The sequence below is a fragment of the Salvelinus alpinus genome, chromosome 15 (genome assembly GCF_045679555.1).
Source record: "Salvelinus alpinus chromosome 15, SLU_Salpinus.1, whole genome shotgun sequence".
Classification (NCBI taxonomy): Eukaryota; Metazoa; Chordata; class Actinopteri; order Salmoniformes; family Salmonidae; genus Salvelinus; species Salvelinus alpinus.
In genome coordinates this window covers 25,687,493-25,705,427 of record NC_092100.1, presented here as the reverse complement: position 1 = coordinate 25,705,427, position 17,935 = coordinate 25,687,493, and the positions used below count along the sequence as shown (strand labels likewise).

At 44.1% G+C, this 17,935-nt stretch overlaps 1 protein-coding gene across 3 annotated transcripts in view; it reads right to left on the bottom strand.

The window, feature by feature from the left end:
* The window catches only part of LOC139539794 (NEDD4-like E3 ubiquitin-protein ligase WWP2), a 55,013-nt gene that overhangs the window by 21,825 nt on the left and 15,253 nt on the right, over window positions 1–17,935 (bottom strand). For 2 of the 3 annotated variants that reach the window (XM_071343090.1, XM_071343092.1), the window contains exons 2-9: window positions 13,560–13,641; window positions 12,644–12,797; window positions 12,306–12,427; window positions 11,833–11,970; window positions 3,943–4,033; window positions 1,591–1,736; window positions 1,251–1,488; window positions 1,024–1,113 (exon numbers count right to left, since the gene is read on the bottom strand). In XM_071343090.1, the coding sequence (XP_071199191.1) occupies window positions 1,024–1,113; window positions 1,251–1,488; window positions 1,591–1,736; window positions 3,943–4,033; window positions 11,833–11,970; window positions 12,306–12,427; window positions 12,644–12,797; window positions 13,560–13,629 (1,049 nt within the window). In that variant the 5' untranslated portion in view covers window positions 13,630–13,641. The remainder of the gene's footprint in view (window positions 1–1,023; window positions 1,114–1,250; window positions 1,489–1,590; window positions 1,737–3,942; window positions 4,034–11,832; window positions 11,971–12,305; window positions 12,428–12,643; window positions 12,798–13,559; window positions 13,642–17,935) is intronic. The other variant, XM_071343091.1, reaches the window with a different exon arrangement.

Below are 17,935 nucleotides of genomic sequence, written 5' to 3'. Positions count from 1 at the left end.
CTGAGCTGCACTACGGTTGGCGGTTGGGTGGGCGGCAGCGCCATGCTAACTCAGACCAGGTAGTGTACCAAGCACTAAGCACCAAACCCGGCAGCTGTAGTCAGAACCAGCCAGCTAATTGACCCTCATATGGGTCCAGAATAGCGCTGCATACATGTGCTCTTTCTAAGAAAGGACTTTTGTTCTCCAGACTGTTCCCTCCTGTGGAAAAAGTGAGACGGGGCAGGAGTGAGCTTTACCTCAAACAGGCTTCTCACACAGCCAAATGAAAATCAATACATATTCACTGAAATAAAATGGCAATAAAAGGCTCTGGTACCGCCACAAGAGAGAGCTGGGTTACGCAGCACACAGTGAGAAACACCACTGGAAATCAACAGAGACTTAAACAATCATTGCTGGTGATTCACAGCCTCTGATTCACAGTCTCTCATCTCTGATTCAAAGAGATGAGAGACCAAATGGCCAAACACATAAAACCCACACTAACAGACCTGACACACTACTACTGTAAGAAATGGATAGGATAGTCTAAGTTGGGGTGGGGAGTGGCGCTAACCAATTATTCAGTAATTTATCATATTTAATGGAGTCAGCTTCTTCCAGCCAGAGATAATAAGACTAGTCTCAGTTCATTTGACTGTCCAGAGTCAGACCCCCAGGAACGTTACTGTGCTGTGAATGAGTCTGCCACTCCCTGACTGTGGGCCCACTTCACACCCCAACATCACCCTGCTAGGATCCTCCAGCTCGGTATGTTTATATAGGCAGCAGTCTGAGCTGAGGAGAAACATGCAGGGAATGTTCACGAGTGGGCAAGATCTCCCCTTCACAGAGAGAGATATTGGCAATTGGCAATGTGAACATGTTCCCATGCAAATAAAGCCCTTGAATTGAATTGAAATATATATTCCCATCATGCACTGGGCTGGCTAACTGTCAGCACTCTCCTCATATGGTAGGAAGTGTGAGATAAAGAGAGGAAAAGGAGGAGTAGAGGTCAAAGTGTGTAGGCTGACTGACCCAGGTGGAAGTGGTCTTTCCCAGGTGGTGGTCTTTGTGTTGTGGTCCACATAGTACACCCTGCCATGGGGCAGAACTCGTTGCTCCCAGCTGAGAGGCAGAGAGAGAGAGAGAGGCAGAGAGAGAGAGGGAGAGGCAGAGGCATATTAGGTCAGTCAAGTTACATGTGAGGAGATTGACCGTAACGCCAATCAGACACGCACAAGCACCTACACGCAAACTCTTACCCAGTGGGTAGTAACTCTGGAACAGGCTCTGTAGCGGTGGTTGGGTTGGCGGGGTCTGGGTTAGCTCCAGCAGGCGGTGCCTCTGTAGGAGGAGGGAGGATTGTGCCGTCTAGCCCAGGAGAGGGGCTGCTGCTGCTGGGGGCTGGGGACTGGGCCGGCGGGGAGGATGGTGGGGGTGTATGACGAGCCAGGCTGCTACGGCCATTTTCCAGCCCGTTGGCAGTCAGCTCAACTTTACCTGTGGGGTAGGGCAGGTAAAGGAGTTGATTGATCCACACTGGGAAAAATGTATCAATTCTAGTGTCAAGTGAATAGTTTCATGTCTCCAAGGTTATAGTACCTGCACTCCCAGGGCTGCTGTGGGAGTTCTTGGCCGAGTAGTTGCGACCAGAAGCCCCAGGACTCTGCTCCTCACTCAGCTCTCCATTAGCCAGAGCGACCCCCGGGGAACCCCCTTGCGAATCCTCTGCAGAGTGTCTGTGAGTCCTGACCAGAACATGTACACAGACACAGGGGAGGGGTCAGGATCAATCACACCACATAAAATTACCCTTAACCTCTCTTCAACTCCTACAATGGACAGAATGTAGATTTGTGATGTAAAGCTAAGCTACTGACGTAAAATGTTAATACTATAGAATATGTTTGCGGCTGATACTTTGGAGTAGTATAAAGAAAATGTTTGATATTTTGACTTGAAAATGTTGAAAAAGCAGCTCAACACATCTCACACACAGGCGGCAGGGCATGCATACACACGAACAAAGAAGAGTCAGTGTGAGAACTTTCCATCTCAAAATATACTCATATTTTCCTAAAGCTAAATATAGGTTATTTCCTACAAGTGCTTTTATACAATGAAAACATGTTGGTTTTTACCCCCCAGACATCAGAATGCTGAGTACAAAGTTGGATCATTATCAATGGAAACTTGAGTAAGGTTCTGAAAAGTTGTCTATTCACAGTGAGTTTTTTCCCCCACCAACTACCTATACTAAAAGCGGTACAGAGTTTGAGTTTATTAAATTTTTACAGGGACAGTGCACATTAATCAACGTTTTAGTAAAAGTGCCGGTTTTAGCCAGCCGGCTAATTTTCAACCGCAGTCCTTGGGCAGGTTATTAAAAACAATTACAATATAAACAATCATTGAGCCGTGAGCACACGCAGAGCAACATAGTACAAGCAAGATGTAGCATACAGACAGAGCAACATAGAACAAAAAGCAACAAGACAAAATTCATAAAAGCAACAAAGTGTTTCCACACCTCACAAGCTACAGACAACAGACAACAGACAACATGGAAAGCGGCAATACACAGCTAGGGATTATGTTCACAAATCTGATTGACCTTTAGCCATGTCTTCATGCATTTTGTCAAAGTGTGATATGTAGTGCAGTTGTGTGTGTCTGATGGCAGTGTATTCCAGACATGGGGAGCTCTCACAGAGAAAGCAGATTTACTAAAGGTGCTTTTCCTTAAGGGAACTATACAGTCACCTCTCATGGCAGACCTTGTGGATCTGCTGCCATATGTTTGGGTTTTCTGTTTAACAAAAATACTGAGTGGAGGGGGAGCTAGGCCATTTAGGATCTTGAATACAAGAGATGCGTCGGTGTATTGCACAAGATTTTCCCAACTCAGGAGCTCATGCTTTCTGAGGATGTAACAGTGATGATGGCTATTGGGCTTCATATCAAGCACTTTGAGAGCCTGTTTGTAGACAGACTGAATAGGTTTTAATGTTGTACAGCAAGCTTGGGCCCAACTAGTCAAGCAGTATGTTAAGTGGGGGAGTATCATAGATTTGAAGTACAGTTTTGCTACATCTGTAGTCAGTTTAAATCGGAAATTAGCTAGATACATAGACATCTGGCTCAGTAGTATCGGTTGCCCTCTTTGTGAAGAACATGTAAACAGTTTTTTTCACATTGAGATGCATACACGAGTCACTGAGCCACTTTGTAAACTGGACCATTACAGTAGTGAGTTCTTGTGCAGTTTGTTGTTTGCTCTTTGCATGCACATATATCACTGTATCATCTGCACACAAGAACAGAAGAACAGTCATTTGGAAAAGGACAGGAGAACATATAAACCTTTTGGCTTTTTCCCCATTGGAAAAGGGGGGGGGTACATGCTTCTCGTCATGGGAGAATACAGAAGCACCAAAAAAACTTAGCATAGAACTCCGCACTTCTCTCTTTCTGCCTCTCTCTACACCTCCCTTTCTACTCCTCTCTTTAGGGACAGATGGATGCAGCCATTGAATGGTGTTCCAAACAAAAAGGTCCACAGCAATGCCCTCTAATGTTTTCAGGGAAATACCATACATCTGTGTGTTGAAGTATAGCAGTGTCTCACGCTTGGCATGCTCATTATCTGTAACTTATCATTGGTCTGATTAAGGCATCTCTGTGTTGGATCACTGCATTGACCATTTCCCTCAAAGGAGTATATTTGTGTTTTAAGTAAGACTTCGGAGAGGCCGTGTGTGTGCTCAGACGTATGTGTACAAGGGACTAGAGAAACATACAGTAAATCTCTATACATCCAAACTTGAAATGAGTGAATCTATTTGTGTGAAATAGTTTGTTCATTCAACATGTATTCTGTAGAGGTATGAATCGAGTATAAATAGCTCAGGTCAGTACACATAAGTATTTGTATGTATGTTTGTTCGTTCTCACCTGCCGCGGGGGCTGCAGGCTGTCCTGGAGGTTTCCTCACTCTGGGTCCTGCGTAGGTTTGATCTGTCCGACTGCAGCATCTCTGTACAAACAGGACATACAAAGGACACACCATCAATACACCAAACTTCATTATAACCATTAGTAAGAAAATAATATATACCATCCAATCTCTATAGAGAAAAACAAAAATCACAGAACACTTGATGGTTACTGTTTCAAGAGACCAATTTTCACTGCTATAGAATGTGGTCTGTGACTGAATGAGTGTATGTTCATTCCCTCCCCTGACTGAAACCACAGCCCAATAACATGCTTTTCATTATAAAACAGGGACACATAATAGGAGTGGGCCACGAGCTGCAGTAACTAACCACCAAGAAATCAGTATATGTGACAAAACAAGAAAGTATAGTGTGTAGAGAATCCCTGTACCATCTAAAATGCTGTGAAATATATTTTCCATAACCACTAATATAGTATTTTCAGCTGGTGCACAAACAAATAAAGTAAAAGATGCCAAAAACTAAACTGAAGGACGGGAAGCATAGAAACCGCACACATAGAACAGATCTACCGCTTCTTAGACTTGCTATCGATGCGAATGACAGATCTATAACTAACATTTCTATGTGAATTTGGTCGGGTCAGCCAAAAAGTTATATATTGCCGCTTTTATGTGTTAATAGATAGCTCAGATCCTGCCTCAGGTAAACAGGTAGTTACTGAGAAAAACAAGCCTGTGTGCCTGTTTCACCCGTATGAAAGGGCCTCTTGTGAGACTCCATTGGACACGTAACATAAACGGTCTAGTTGAGGAGAAACCACTGTCTCATACTGCCCTGAATGCATCATCCAATGACATAGCTAAGTCTAGCGGTTGCCCCCATATACCCCCTGAGAGACATGAGACAGATCTGTTTGTTTGTGTTGCCTTAGCTAAACGTTCCGGAGATGGAGGAACATTAAGTCGGAAAGTGGTTAAAGGGGGCAACCATCTACTGGTGAACACTGCTACTTGAAATCCTTCCAAAAGTCAATGTTTCAACGAGTTGAGCCAAAGTGGCTTGGATTCCATGTGTTCCCCTAAAATCCATCTAACTGAAGAGCCAATCCTACATCAGCAGCTAGCCTCCTCACCAACTCCATCCCCCCAAGAAAGTTGATTTTATTTGCCTTTTGTTATTGGCAATATTTACATATGGTTTAACAACAGTTTCACAATTATTCTGAACATACTGTGTGTGTGTGTGTGTGTGTGTGTGTGTGTGTGTGTGTGTGTGTGTGTGTGTGTGTGTGTGTGTGTATATATACAGTGGGGCAAAAAAGTATTTAGTCAGCCACCAATTGTGAAAGTTCTCCCACTTAAAAAGATGAGAGAGGCCTGTAATTTTCATCATAGGTACACTTCAACTATGACAGACAAGATGAGAAAAAAAAATCCAGAAAATCACATTGTAGGATTTTTAATGAATATATTTGCAAATTATGGTGGAAAATAAGTATTTGGTCAATAACAAAAGTTTATCTCAATACTTTGTTATATACCCTTTGTTGGCAATGACAGAGGTCAAACGTTTTCTGTAAGTCTTCACAAGGTTTTCACACACTGTTGCTGGTATTTTGGCCCATTCCTCCATGCAGATCTCCTCTAGAGCAGTGATGTTTTGGGGCTGTTGCTGGGCAACACAGACTTTCAACTCCCTCCAAAGATTTTCTATGGGGTTGAGATCTGGAGACTGGCTAGGCCACTCCAGGACCTTGAAATGCTTCTTACGAAGCCACTCCTTCGTTGCACGGGCGGTGTGTTTGGGATCATTGTCATGCTGAAAGACGCAGCCACGTTTCATCTTCAATGCCCTTGCTGATGGAAGGAGGTTTTCACTCAAAATCTCACGATACATGGCCCCATTCATTCTTTCCTTTACACGGATCAGTCGTCCTGGTCCCTTGCAGAAAAACAGCCCCAAAGCATGATGTTTCCACCCCCATGCTTCACAGTAGGTATGGTGTTCTTTGGATGCAACTCAGCATTCTTTGTCCTCCAAACACGACGAGTTGAGTTTTTACCAAAAAGTTATATTTTGGTTTCATCTGACATTCTCCCAATCTTCTTCTGGATCATCCAAATGCTCTCTAGCAAACTTCAGACGGGCCTGGACATGTACTGGCTTTAGCAGGGGGACACGTCTGGCACTGCAGGATTTGAGTCACTGGCGGCGTAGTGTGTTACTGATGGTAGGCTTTGTTACTTTGGTCCCAGCTCTCTGCAGGTCATTCACTAGGTCCCCCCGTGTGGTTCTGGGATTTTTGCTCACCGTTCTTGTGATCATTTTGACCCCACGGGGTGAGATCTTGCGTGGAGCCCCAGATCGAGGGAGATTATCAGTGGTCTTGTATGTCTTCCATTTCCTAATAATTGCTCCCACAGTTGATTTCTTCAAACCAATCTGCTTACCTATTGCAGATTCAGTCTTCCCAGCCTGGTGCAGGTCTACAATTTTGTTTCTGGTGTCCTTTGACAGCTCTTTGGTCTTGGTCATAGTGGAGTTTGGAGTGTGACTGTTTGAGGTTGTGGACAGGTGTCTTTTATACTGATAACAAGTTCAAACAGGTGCCATTAATACAGGTAACGAGTGGAGGACAGAGGAGCCTCTTAAAGAAGAAGTTACAGGTCTGTGAGAGCCAGAAATCTTGCTTGTTTGTAGGTGACCAAATACTTATTTTCCACCATAATTTGCAAATAAATTCATAAAAAATCCTACAATGTGATTTTCTGGATTTCTTTTTCTCATTCTGTCTGTCATAGTTGAAGTGTACCTATGATGAAAATTACAGGCCTCTCTCATCTTTTTAAGTGGGAGAACTTGCACAATTGGTGGCTGACTAAATACTTTTTTGCCCCACTGTATATATAAAACTCATCCAAAAAAAACGTCCCCTTTTCAGGACCCTGTCTTTCAAAGACAATTCGTAAAAATCCAAATAACTTCACAGATCTTCATTGTAAAGGGTTTAAACACCGTTTCCCATGCTTGTTCAATGAACCATAAACAATTAATGAACATGCACGTGTGGAACGGTCGTTAAGACACTAACAGCTTACAGGCGGTAAGCAATTAGAGATAGAGATACTCTGAATGATCGGCTATGAAAAGCCAACTGACATTTACTCCTGAGGTGCTGACCTGTTGCACCATCGACAATCACTGTGATTATTATTATTTGACCCTGCTGGTCATCTATGAACATCTTGGGCATGTTCTGTTATAATCTCCACCCGGCACAGCCAGAAGAGGTCTGGGCACCCCTCATATCCTGGTTCCTCTCTAGGTTTCTTCCTAGGTTCTGGCCTTTCTAGGGAGTTTTTCCTAGCCACCGTTCTTCTACACCTGCATTGCTTGCTGTTTGGGGTTTTAGGCTGGGTTTCTGTACAGCACTTTGAGATATCAGCTGATGTAAGAAGGGCTTTATAAATACATTTGAATTAAGGTCAGTTATGAAAACTTACGACACTGAAGAGGCCTTTCTACTGACTATGAAAAACACCAAAAGAAAGATGCCCAGGGTCCCTGCTCATCTGCGTGAACGTGCCTTAGGCACGCTGCAAAGAGGCATGAGGACTGCAGATGTGGCCAGGGCAATACATTGCAATGTCCGTACTGTGAGACGCCTAAGACAGTGCTACAGGGAGACAGGACGGACAGCTGATCGTCCTCGCAGTGGCAGACCACGTGTAACAACACCTGCACAGGATCGGTACATCCGAACATCACACCATTTCTGTTAGTCACATGTCTGTGGAACTTGTTCAGTTTATGTCTCAGTTGTTGAATCTTGTTATGCTCATACAAATATTTACACATGTTAAGTTTGCTGAAAATAAACGCAGTTGACAGTGAGAGGACAATTATTTTTTTGCAGAGTTTATATGTCTGTTGATTTTATATGATGTGCCTGCATGTATAAGAGTGTGTGCAATGCACATGCATAAGAGTCCATGTGTTTGTCCGTTTAGGCCTGTATATACGTAAAGGTGAGTTCTGTCTGGTCTGGATGTGTTTTTCACTGGCTGCAGCACAAAGGTCTGTTTATGGTAGCAGTGTGTGTCAGCGTGTCAGAAAAACTGCCAGGGGAAATGAGGGAAAACACTAAACTAACAGAGCTGCCTTCAGAGAGAACACAGAGGGCCTTAACACACCTTCCCCCTGCAACACGGCGCACACTTGAACCTTTATACAACCCCCCCCCGCCAGAAAGCACACACTCCAGACCTTCATACACGCAGCCCCTTAAAACCTGCCCTCAGAGCACACACTCCAGACCTCTATTCACTAACACTCCCCCCACAACACACACACACACACACTAAGACCTCAGAAAGGACATATTCATTCCCTTAATAGACTTCTTCCCCCTCCCTTCCTGTCCCACAGTGAGTCCCTACCCAGCCAGGCAGAGAGGAAACCCCCTGGATCACAGGAGCCGATTGTCCTGCACAACTCACAGAAACCAGAGTCAATTACGCAATTTTGAGAAACAAATTCCACATAAGCACTCCCAAGCGTGTGCATGGCAATGCGTGATGACGGCGTGCAGGTGTGAAAGAGCGCTTGGGGAACACCAAAGTAACAAATCTGAATGGAACAGGGGTTGTTCATCGATTTAAGAACAATATTAACCTTCATGCACAGGCATAAACACACAATATACAGTACCAGTCAAAAGTTTGGACACACCTACACATTCAAGGGGTTTTCTTTATTTTTACTATTTTCTACATTGAAGAATAATAGTGAAGACATGAAAAATATGAAATAACACACATGGAATCATTTAGTAACCCAAAAGTGTTCAACAAATCCAAATATATTTTATATTTGAGATTCTTCAAAGTAACCACCCTTTGCCTTGATGACAGCTTTGCACACTCTTGGCATTCTCTCAACCAGCTTCACCTGAAATGCTTTTCGAACAGTCTTGAAGGAGTTCCCACAAATGCTGAGCACTTGTTGGCTGCTTTTCCTTCACTCTGCGGTCCAACTCATCCAAAACCATCTCAATTGGGTTGAGGTCGGGGGATTGTGGAGGCCAGATCATCTGATACAGCACTCGATCACGCTCCTTCTTGGTTAAATAGCCCTTACACAGCCTGGAGGTGTGTTGGGTCATCGTCCTGTTGAAAAACAAATGATAGTGCAACTAAGTGCAAACCAGACGGGATAGCGTATCGCTGCAGAATGCTATGGTAGCCATGCTTGTTAATACGCCTTGAATTCTAAATGACAGTGATACTGACAGTGTCACCAGCAAAGCACCCTCACACCTCCTCCTCCATGCTTCATGGTGGGAACCACACATGCAGAGATCATCCGTTCACCTACTCTGCATCTCACAAAGACACGACGGCTGGAACCAAAAATCTCAAATTTGGACTCGTCAGAACAAAGGACAGATTTCCACCGGTCTAATGTCCCTTGCTTGTGTTTCTTGGCCCAAGCAAGTGTCTTCTTCTTATTGGTGTCCTTCGACCATGAAGGCCTGATTCACGCAGTCTCCTCTGAACAGTTGATGTTGAGATGTGTCTGTTACTTGAACTCTATGAAGCATTTATTTGGGCTGCAATTTCTGAGGCTGGTAACTAAAATGAACTTCCTCTGCAGCAGAGGTAACTATTGGTCTTCCTTTCCTGTGGCGGTCCTCATGAGAGCCAGTTTCATCATAGCGCTTGATGGTTTTGCAACTGCACTTGAAGAAACTTTCAAAGTTCTTGAAATGTTCCGCATTGACTGACCTTAATTTCTTAAAGTAATGATGGACTATCGTTTCTCTTTGCTTATTTGAGCTGTTCTTGCCATAATATGGACTTGGTCTTTTACCAAATAGGGCCATCTTCTGTATACCACCCCTGCTGTACCTTGTCACAACACAACTGATTGGCTCAAACGCATTAAGAAGGAAAGAAATTCCACAAATTAACTTTTAACAAGGCACACCTGTTAATTGAAATAAATTCCAGGTGACTTCCTCATGAAGCTGGTTGAGAGAATGCCAAGAGTGTGCAAAGCTGTCATCAAGGCAAATGGTGGCTACTTTGAAGAATCTCAAATATAAAATGCATTTTGATTTGTTTAACACTTATTTGGTTACTACATGATTCCATGTGTGTTATTTTATAGTTTTGGTGTCTTCACTATTATTCTACAATGTAGAAAATAGTAAAAATAAAGTGAGTAGGTGTGTCCAAACGTTTGACTGGTACTGTTAAAACACACAAAGATACACATTTATGAACCATACGCTCAGAAACCCAACCCTGACTTGTGCTGTGTTCATTCACTAGGAAACACTCTGGCTCTGTGATTCGGAATGAAAAGGCTTGTGTGTTATTTCATACACAGATGAGAGATGCATGAACTGAGAAATTCAAGCCACCTCTATAAAAGTCAGTTTAATGTGATGTTATTCATTAAAAACACCACGTTTAACAAACTCAAGAGGCAAGTCCAATCTTTGTCTCACAAAAGTATATTTGTCTGCTGTTTGTAAACAGAAGATGCTGCTGCACTGTTTGGATGGGCTCTTTTACCACTCATTTGTACACGTGCAGTAAAGTATTGACAACACAAAAGACCTGCCACTGTCGTTAACCCTATCTGTCCCGAAACCACAGCAAAAATCTGCTTCAAAATCAGACTTTCCTTTATCTGCATGTCCAGCCCTTACATTTAGCCTCACGATGAAGTGTTTGGCCATTTTCTTTTCAGGATAACAAGTATAAACAAATTAATTTCACATAAAGAGTCACAATAAGAAAAATAAGGTCAGACAAAGCAAAAATGTGATAAAAATGAATTTATATGAATGCTGACAGTACAGAAAAGGTTCACTCAGTGGGAAATGAATATCCAACTAGTCCGTGACAACTGTGTGGTGTTTGTGACAGAAACAATGTGAGCTTATTACAGTATTACAGACACTATGTCTTGGGATTTCCTATGATCTTCTATGTAGAAGAACCCCTTACCTTCTAATAACTATTGTGTAGCTTTAGAGCAAAACATGTTACATGTGCGTGTTCGTGAGAGATCTCAGCTTTGAGATATCTTTTAATAGTTTGCAGCTAAAACCATTCGGAGTCTACAGAGGTTTTTGTAAAAAGATCCAGCCCGCGCCCCTTCAGAATCCGCCCTTGTCTCACAAACAGCGCTCTAGCTCAGCCCCCATTAATCACACAGACTAATTGTTGTTCTAGACAAATTCAATAGTACAACCCAGAAGTCTGTAGCTCAAACACAATGTTTTAAAGGAGTTACAAGTCCAAAATGCGCCGGCGTCACGGTGAGACTAAAGAGTTACCAGCTAATTATGTTTCTGTGTTCACAAGTTATAGTGGATGTTTAGCAATAGTATCAACTAAGCCTACATGCAGATTTGGAAAGTCATAATTGTCAAATAGCCACATAAAACTCCTTGGTCTTCTTCTCAACATGTGAAAGACTATGTGCAAACTTGCACACTAGTAACATGATGGCTCAAAATATCACTATTCTATCACATTACATTAAAATCTCCACCGCAACATCACAAAGTACACTCTTTGCCGTTCTCCAAATGAGCCCTGCACTTCTTGCTTGGGTGGAGTCTGAAAAGCATAAGTTGCTAACTGCAAAGTGTGTGAATATATACCAGAGAGCAAGAGAGAGAATGAGAGAAAGAAAGTGTGTGGGAAGATTTTGTTTGCATTAAAAAAGAGTGTGTACTCTTTTGTAAGTGTTAATGTGTGTGTGTGTGTGTGTGTGTGTGTGTGTGTGTGTGTGTGTGTGTGTGTGTGTGTGTGTGTGTGTGTGTGTGTGTGTGTGTGTGTGTGTGTTGCAAGGCGGGACTCACTGTCTGTTGCTGTGCTGCCATTGGGCAAAGATCCCAGATCAACAACCAGGCCGTCCAGACAGACGTTCAGCTCGCCTCCAGCTACAAGTGAGCCTTTGTTCTCGGTCTGCAAGACCAGACTGAGCTGCAGATTCTCCACTGGAGGGAGAGGGGGAAGTGTGGGATGGAGGGAGGGAAAACGAAAGAGAAAGAAAATGAAGGATTTGGGAAAAGTAAGATAGATGATAAGAGATAGGTCACTGCTCTTCAATAACCTATCAACTGCGTATAGAAAACCAAAGTTCTTTCTCTTTTTCTGACATGCTTGTAAAAAAAATAAAAGACCTCCACAATTGTAAACTTGATCTTGCAGTTCGGTAGAGGGTAACCCCAAATATTTTAAAGTAGATAGAATACTACAGTAGCATGACTGGGAGTCCTGCTAACTATCCATGGACAATGACCTATATAAAAATAAACTTTTATTGTCTTACTCTTGCCATCATGTGTACGCAGAGTGTCAAGCAGGTCAATGGTGGCAGTCCCCAGTAACTCCTTCCTCAAAGTGTGGCAGCTCCACAACTTAAGATCTAACCGGCTCTGAGGCGTCACATTCCTACACAAGTCATAATCAGATACACAGTCAAATAGGCCTACATTTTACACACCACCACACACACACACACACACACACACACACACACACACACACACACACACACACACACACACACACACACACACACACACACACACACACACACACACACACACACACACACACACACACACTAACAACAGAGTAAGTGAGGTTGAGATTAGGGGGGCTCACAGGGTGAGGTCCTCATTCCACTGTAGCTCAAGGTGTCCAGTACGTTTGCCCGTTTTCTTGGTTTCACTAGTCAGGCCATCTGCAGTCACCTCCACAAAAGAGCTGAGTCTGGAGCGGGTGGGCAGCTTGGGTGACTGAGGCTTTGCTGAGACCACTTGGTGAAGAAGAAAAAAATAAACAATTGTTGAACATATAGCAAAATACAAAAAAAGACTACTGTGGTACACCAACTCCGGCCAATCCCTAACCTACAGTTTGTAATACAAATACTTATTACAGCTACTCTGGATTTGTAACTGTATGACAAGCAAACACTAAAATGCAAATGCCGCCCTCTAGCTGTCACAGGCAAACAGGGTGGTAGTTTAGGCACAGTGTACTTCTGTTCATAAATGTGTTGTTGATTGTTCCATATTAATGTGATGCTCACTTGGCCAGCGAAATGTCAAACCTTTTTGGCTACCGTGGCTATCCATGTCAAAATTAACATTGAACTGAATTACATATCCGCTCAGGAAAACGTGGGCCGAATAACTGTTAGGATACTGCTGAATCTTTTCAACAGGGAGGACAGACCTGAAATGTTCCAATTATTTAAAACTGTCAAGGTGAATTAAACTTGTTTAATTTGATCTTATACGAGTGGTGGAGTGAGTGATGGGTGACAGCATAGTAGTGCATGCAATATGAACTGAGGAAAAGAGAGAGGAAAGGGAGTAATAAAGTGCAGGGAGAACAAATGGAAAAGTGGAATAACAATGGAGGCTGAAAAATGAAAGTGGGACAATAATAGCTTGGGGTGGTTCAGGTTGCCATGAGTTTAAGAGAAATGTACACAGACACAGGGAAGAGGATGAGTATTAGAGTAGGTTACAAGAGCAGGGGATAGATGAGAGGAATTAAAAGCTGCTTATACCTTTCAACGTCAACTGTGATTTCTCTGTGGTCTGGACATTGCCGGGTCTTGTCACATTGGCTGCTGCCATGACATCACAGCCCTGAGAAACACACAGGCACAATCTAAGAACACACATAACTGACATGACACAGAAAACTCTGAAATGAATCACACACTGCAATACAAAAAAATTGCTAGCTATCTATTTCCCGTGCGTAACCTCCTTTCCTACATACACTGTGGACCACAACATAACAGTGGAGGCTCCTCAGAGGAAGGGGAGGACTATCCTTCTCTGTGAATTTCATAAAAATAAAAATTGTATTGATAACATTGAAAAAGTTATCCTTTTTAGATAAAGCTGTAATAAATATATTCACATCACCAAATAATTGATTAAAACACATTGTTCTGCAATGAAGGTCTACAGTAGCCTCAGCAGCACTCTGTAGGGTAGCACCAAATCAAATCAAATCAAATTTTATTAGTCACATACACATGGTTAGCAGATGTTAATGCGAGTGTAGCGAAATGCTTGTGCTTCTAGTTCCGACAATGCAGTAATAACCAACAGTAATCTAACCTAACAATTCCACACTACTACCTTACACACACACACAAGTGTAAGGGATAAAGAATATGTACATAAAGATATATGGATGAGTGGTGGTACAGAACGGCATGGCAGATGCAGTAGATGGTATAGAGTACGGTATATACATATGAGATGAGTACTGTAGGGTATGTAAACATAAAGTGGCATAGTTTAAAGTGGCTAGTGGTACATGTATTGCATAAAGATGGCAAGATGCAGTAGATGATATAGAGTACAGTATATATACATATGAGATGGGTAATGTAGGGTATGTAAACATTGTATTAAGTGGCATTGCTTAAAGTGGCTAGTGGTACATTTTTACATAATTTCCATCAATTCCCATTTTTAAAGTGGCTGGAGTTGAGTCAGTATGTTGGCAGCGGCCGCTAAATGTTAGTGGTGGCTGTTTAACAGTCTGATGGCCTTGAGATAGAAGCTGTTTTTCAGTCTCTCGGTCCCTGCTTTGATGCACCTGTACTGACCTCGCCTTCTGGATGATAGCGGGGTGAACAGGCAGTGGCTTGGGTGGTTGTTGTCCTTGATGATCTTTATGGCCTTCCTGTGACATCGGGTGGTGTAGGTGTCCTGGAGGGCAGGTAGTTTGCCCCTGGTGATGCGTTCTGCAGACCTCACTACCCTCTGGAGAGCCTTACGGTTGTGGGCGGAGCAGTTGCCGTACCAGGCGGTGATACAGCCCGACAGGATGCTCTCGATTGTGCATCTGTAGAAGTTTGTGAGTGCTTTTGGTGACAAGCCGAATTTCTTCAGCCTCCTGAGGTTGAAGAGGCGCTGCTGCGCCTTCTTCACAACGCTGTCTGTGTGGGTGGACCAGTTCAGTTTGTCCGTGATGTGTACACCGAGGAACTTAAAACTTTCCACCTTCTCCACTACTGACCCGTCGATGTGGATAGGGGGGTGCTCCCTCTGCTGTTTCCTGAAGTCCACAATCATCTCCTTTGTTTTGTTGACGTTGAGTATGAGGTTATTTTCCTGACACCACACTCCGAGGGCCCTCACCTCCTCCCTGTAGGCCGTCTCGTCGTTGTTGGTGATCAAGCCTACCACTGTAGTGTCATCCGCAAACTTGATGATTGAGTTGGAGGCGTGCATGGCCACGCAGTCGTGGGTGAACAGGGAGTACAGGAGAGGGCTCAGAACGCACCCTTGTGGGGCCCCAGTGTTGAGGATCAGCGGGGTGGAGATGTTGTTACCTACCCTCACCACCTGGGGGCGGCCCGTCAGGAAGTCCAGGACCCAGTTGCACAGGGCGGGGTCGAGACCCAGGGTCTCGAGCTTGATGACGAGTTTGGAGGGTACTATGGTGTTAAATGCTGAGCTGTAATCGATGAACAGCATTCTCACATGGGTATTCCTCTTGTCCAGATGGGTTAGGGCAGTGTGCAGTGTGGTTGCGATTGCGTCGTCTGTGGACCTATTGGGTCGGTAAGCAAATTGGAGTGGGTCTAGGGTGTCCGGTAGGGTGGAGGTGATATGGTCCTTGACTAGTCTCTCAAAGCACTTCATGATGACGGAAGTGAGTGCTACGGGGCGGTAGTCGTTTAGCTCAGTTACCTTAGCTTTCTTGGGAACAGGAACAATGGTGGCCCTCTTGAAGCATGTGGGAACAGCAGACTGGGATAAGGATTGATTGAATATGTCCGTAAACACACCAGCCAGCTGGTCTGCGCATGCTCTGAGGACGCGGCTGGGAATGCCGTCTGGGCCTGCAGCCTTGCGAGGGTTAACACGTTTAAATGTTTTACTCACCTCGGCTGCAGTGAAGGAGAGCCCGCAGGTTTTGGTAGGGGGCCGTGTCAGTGGCACTGTATTGTCCTCAAAGCGGGCAAAAAAGTTGTTTAGCCTGTCTGGGAGCAAGACATCCTGGTCCTCGACGGGGCTGGTTTTCTTTTTGTAATCCGTGATTGACTGTAGACCCTGCCACATACCTCTTGTGTCTGAGCTGTTGAATTTCGACTCGATTTTGTCTCTGTACTGAGACTTGGCCTGTTTGATTGCCTTGCGGAGAGAATAGCTACACTGTTTGTATTCGGTCATGCTTCCGGTCACCTTGCCCTGGTTAAAAGCAGTGGTTCGCGCTTTCAGTTTCACGCGAATGCTGCCGTCAATCCACGGTTTCTGGTTTGGGAATGTTTTTATCGTTGCTGTGGGTACGACATCGTCAATGCACTTCCTAATGAACTCGCTCACCGAATCAGCATATTCGTCAATATTGTTGTTGGACGCGATGCGGAACATATTCCAATCTGCGTGATCGAAGCAGTCTTGAAGCGTGGATTCAGATTGGTCGGACCAGCGTTGAACAGACCTGAGCGCGGGAGCTTGTTGTTTGAGTTTTTGTTTGTAGGCTGGAATCAACAAAATGGAGTCGTGGTCAGCTTTTCCGAAAGGGGGGCGGGGGAGGGCCTTATAAGCGTCGCGGAAATTAGTGTAACAATGGTCTAGTGTTTTTCCAGCCCTGGTAGCACAATCGATATGCTGATAGAATTTAGGGAGTTTTGTTTTTAGATTAGCCTTGTTAAAATCCCCAGCTACGATGAATGCAGCCTCAGGGTGTGTGGTTTCCAGTTTACAAAGAGTCAGATAAAGTTCGTTCAGGGCCATCGATGTGTCTGCTTGGGGGGGAATGTATACGGCTGTGATTATGATTGACGAGAATTCCCTTGGTAGATAATGCGGTCGACATTTGATTGTGAGGAGTTCTAGATCAGGTGAACAGAACGACTTGAGTTCTTGTGTGTTGTTATGATGATCACACCACTTCTCGTTAATCATAAGGCATACCCCCCCGCCCCTCTTCTTACCGGAAAGATGTTTGTTTCTGTCGGCGCGATGCATGGAGAAACCAGCTGGCTGCACCGACTCCGTTAGCGTCCCTTGAGTTAGCCATGTTTCCGTGAAGCAGAGCACGTTGCAATCCCTGATGTCTCTCTGGAATGCTACCCGTGCTCGGATTTCATCAACCTTATTGTCAAGAGACTGGACATTGGCGAGTAGTATGCTAGGGAGTGGAGCGCGATGTGCCCGTCTCCGAAGCCTGACCACGAGACCGCCACGTTTTCCCCTTTTTCGGCGTCGCACAGGGTCGCCGGCTGGGATCAGATCCATTGTATTGTGTGGAAGGCAAGACACTGGATCCGTTTCGGGAAAGTCATATTCCTGGTAGGAACGATGATGAGTTGACGTTAATCGTATATTCAGTAGTTCCTCCCGACTGTATGTAATGAAACCTAAGATTACCCGGGGTACCGATGTAAGAAATAACACGTAAAAAAACAAAATACTGCATATTTTCCAAGGAACGCGAAGCGAGGCAGCCATCTCTTTCCGGCGCCGAAAAATACTCCATGGTGTACACCATGGTGTAGCCGGAGGACAGCAAGCTTCCGCCCTCCTCTTGGTATATTGGCTTCAATACAAAACCTAGGACGCTCTTGGTTCTTAACGCCTTCCATAGACTTACACAACAGTAATTATGACAACTTCCGGTGGATGTCCTCCAACATATCAGAGCTCTATCAGAGCTCACATACAGCTGATGTGTTGTTCATTGAAGTCCACAAACGAAGGGAATAGGTGAGAGGAGGAGAGTGCATAGAGGCGAGAAGGAATACAACGTGGCTGCTATGAAAGTGAACTGTGTTTATGCGTGATATGGGGTGTATTCATTCCACCGATTCTGTTGAAAAACATTTCTCAAACGGAAGCAAACAAAGCAGGGATAAAAATACCAGAATTTGTCTCGTTTGCAACTGTTGGACTAATGATTACACCCTAT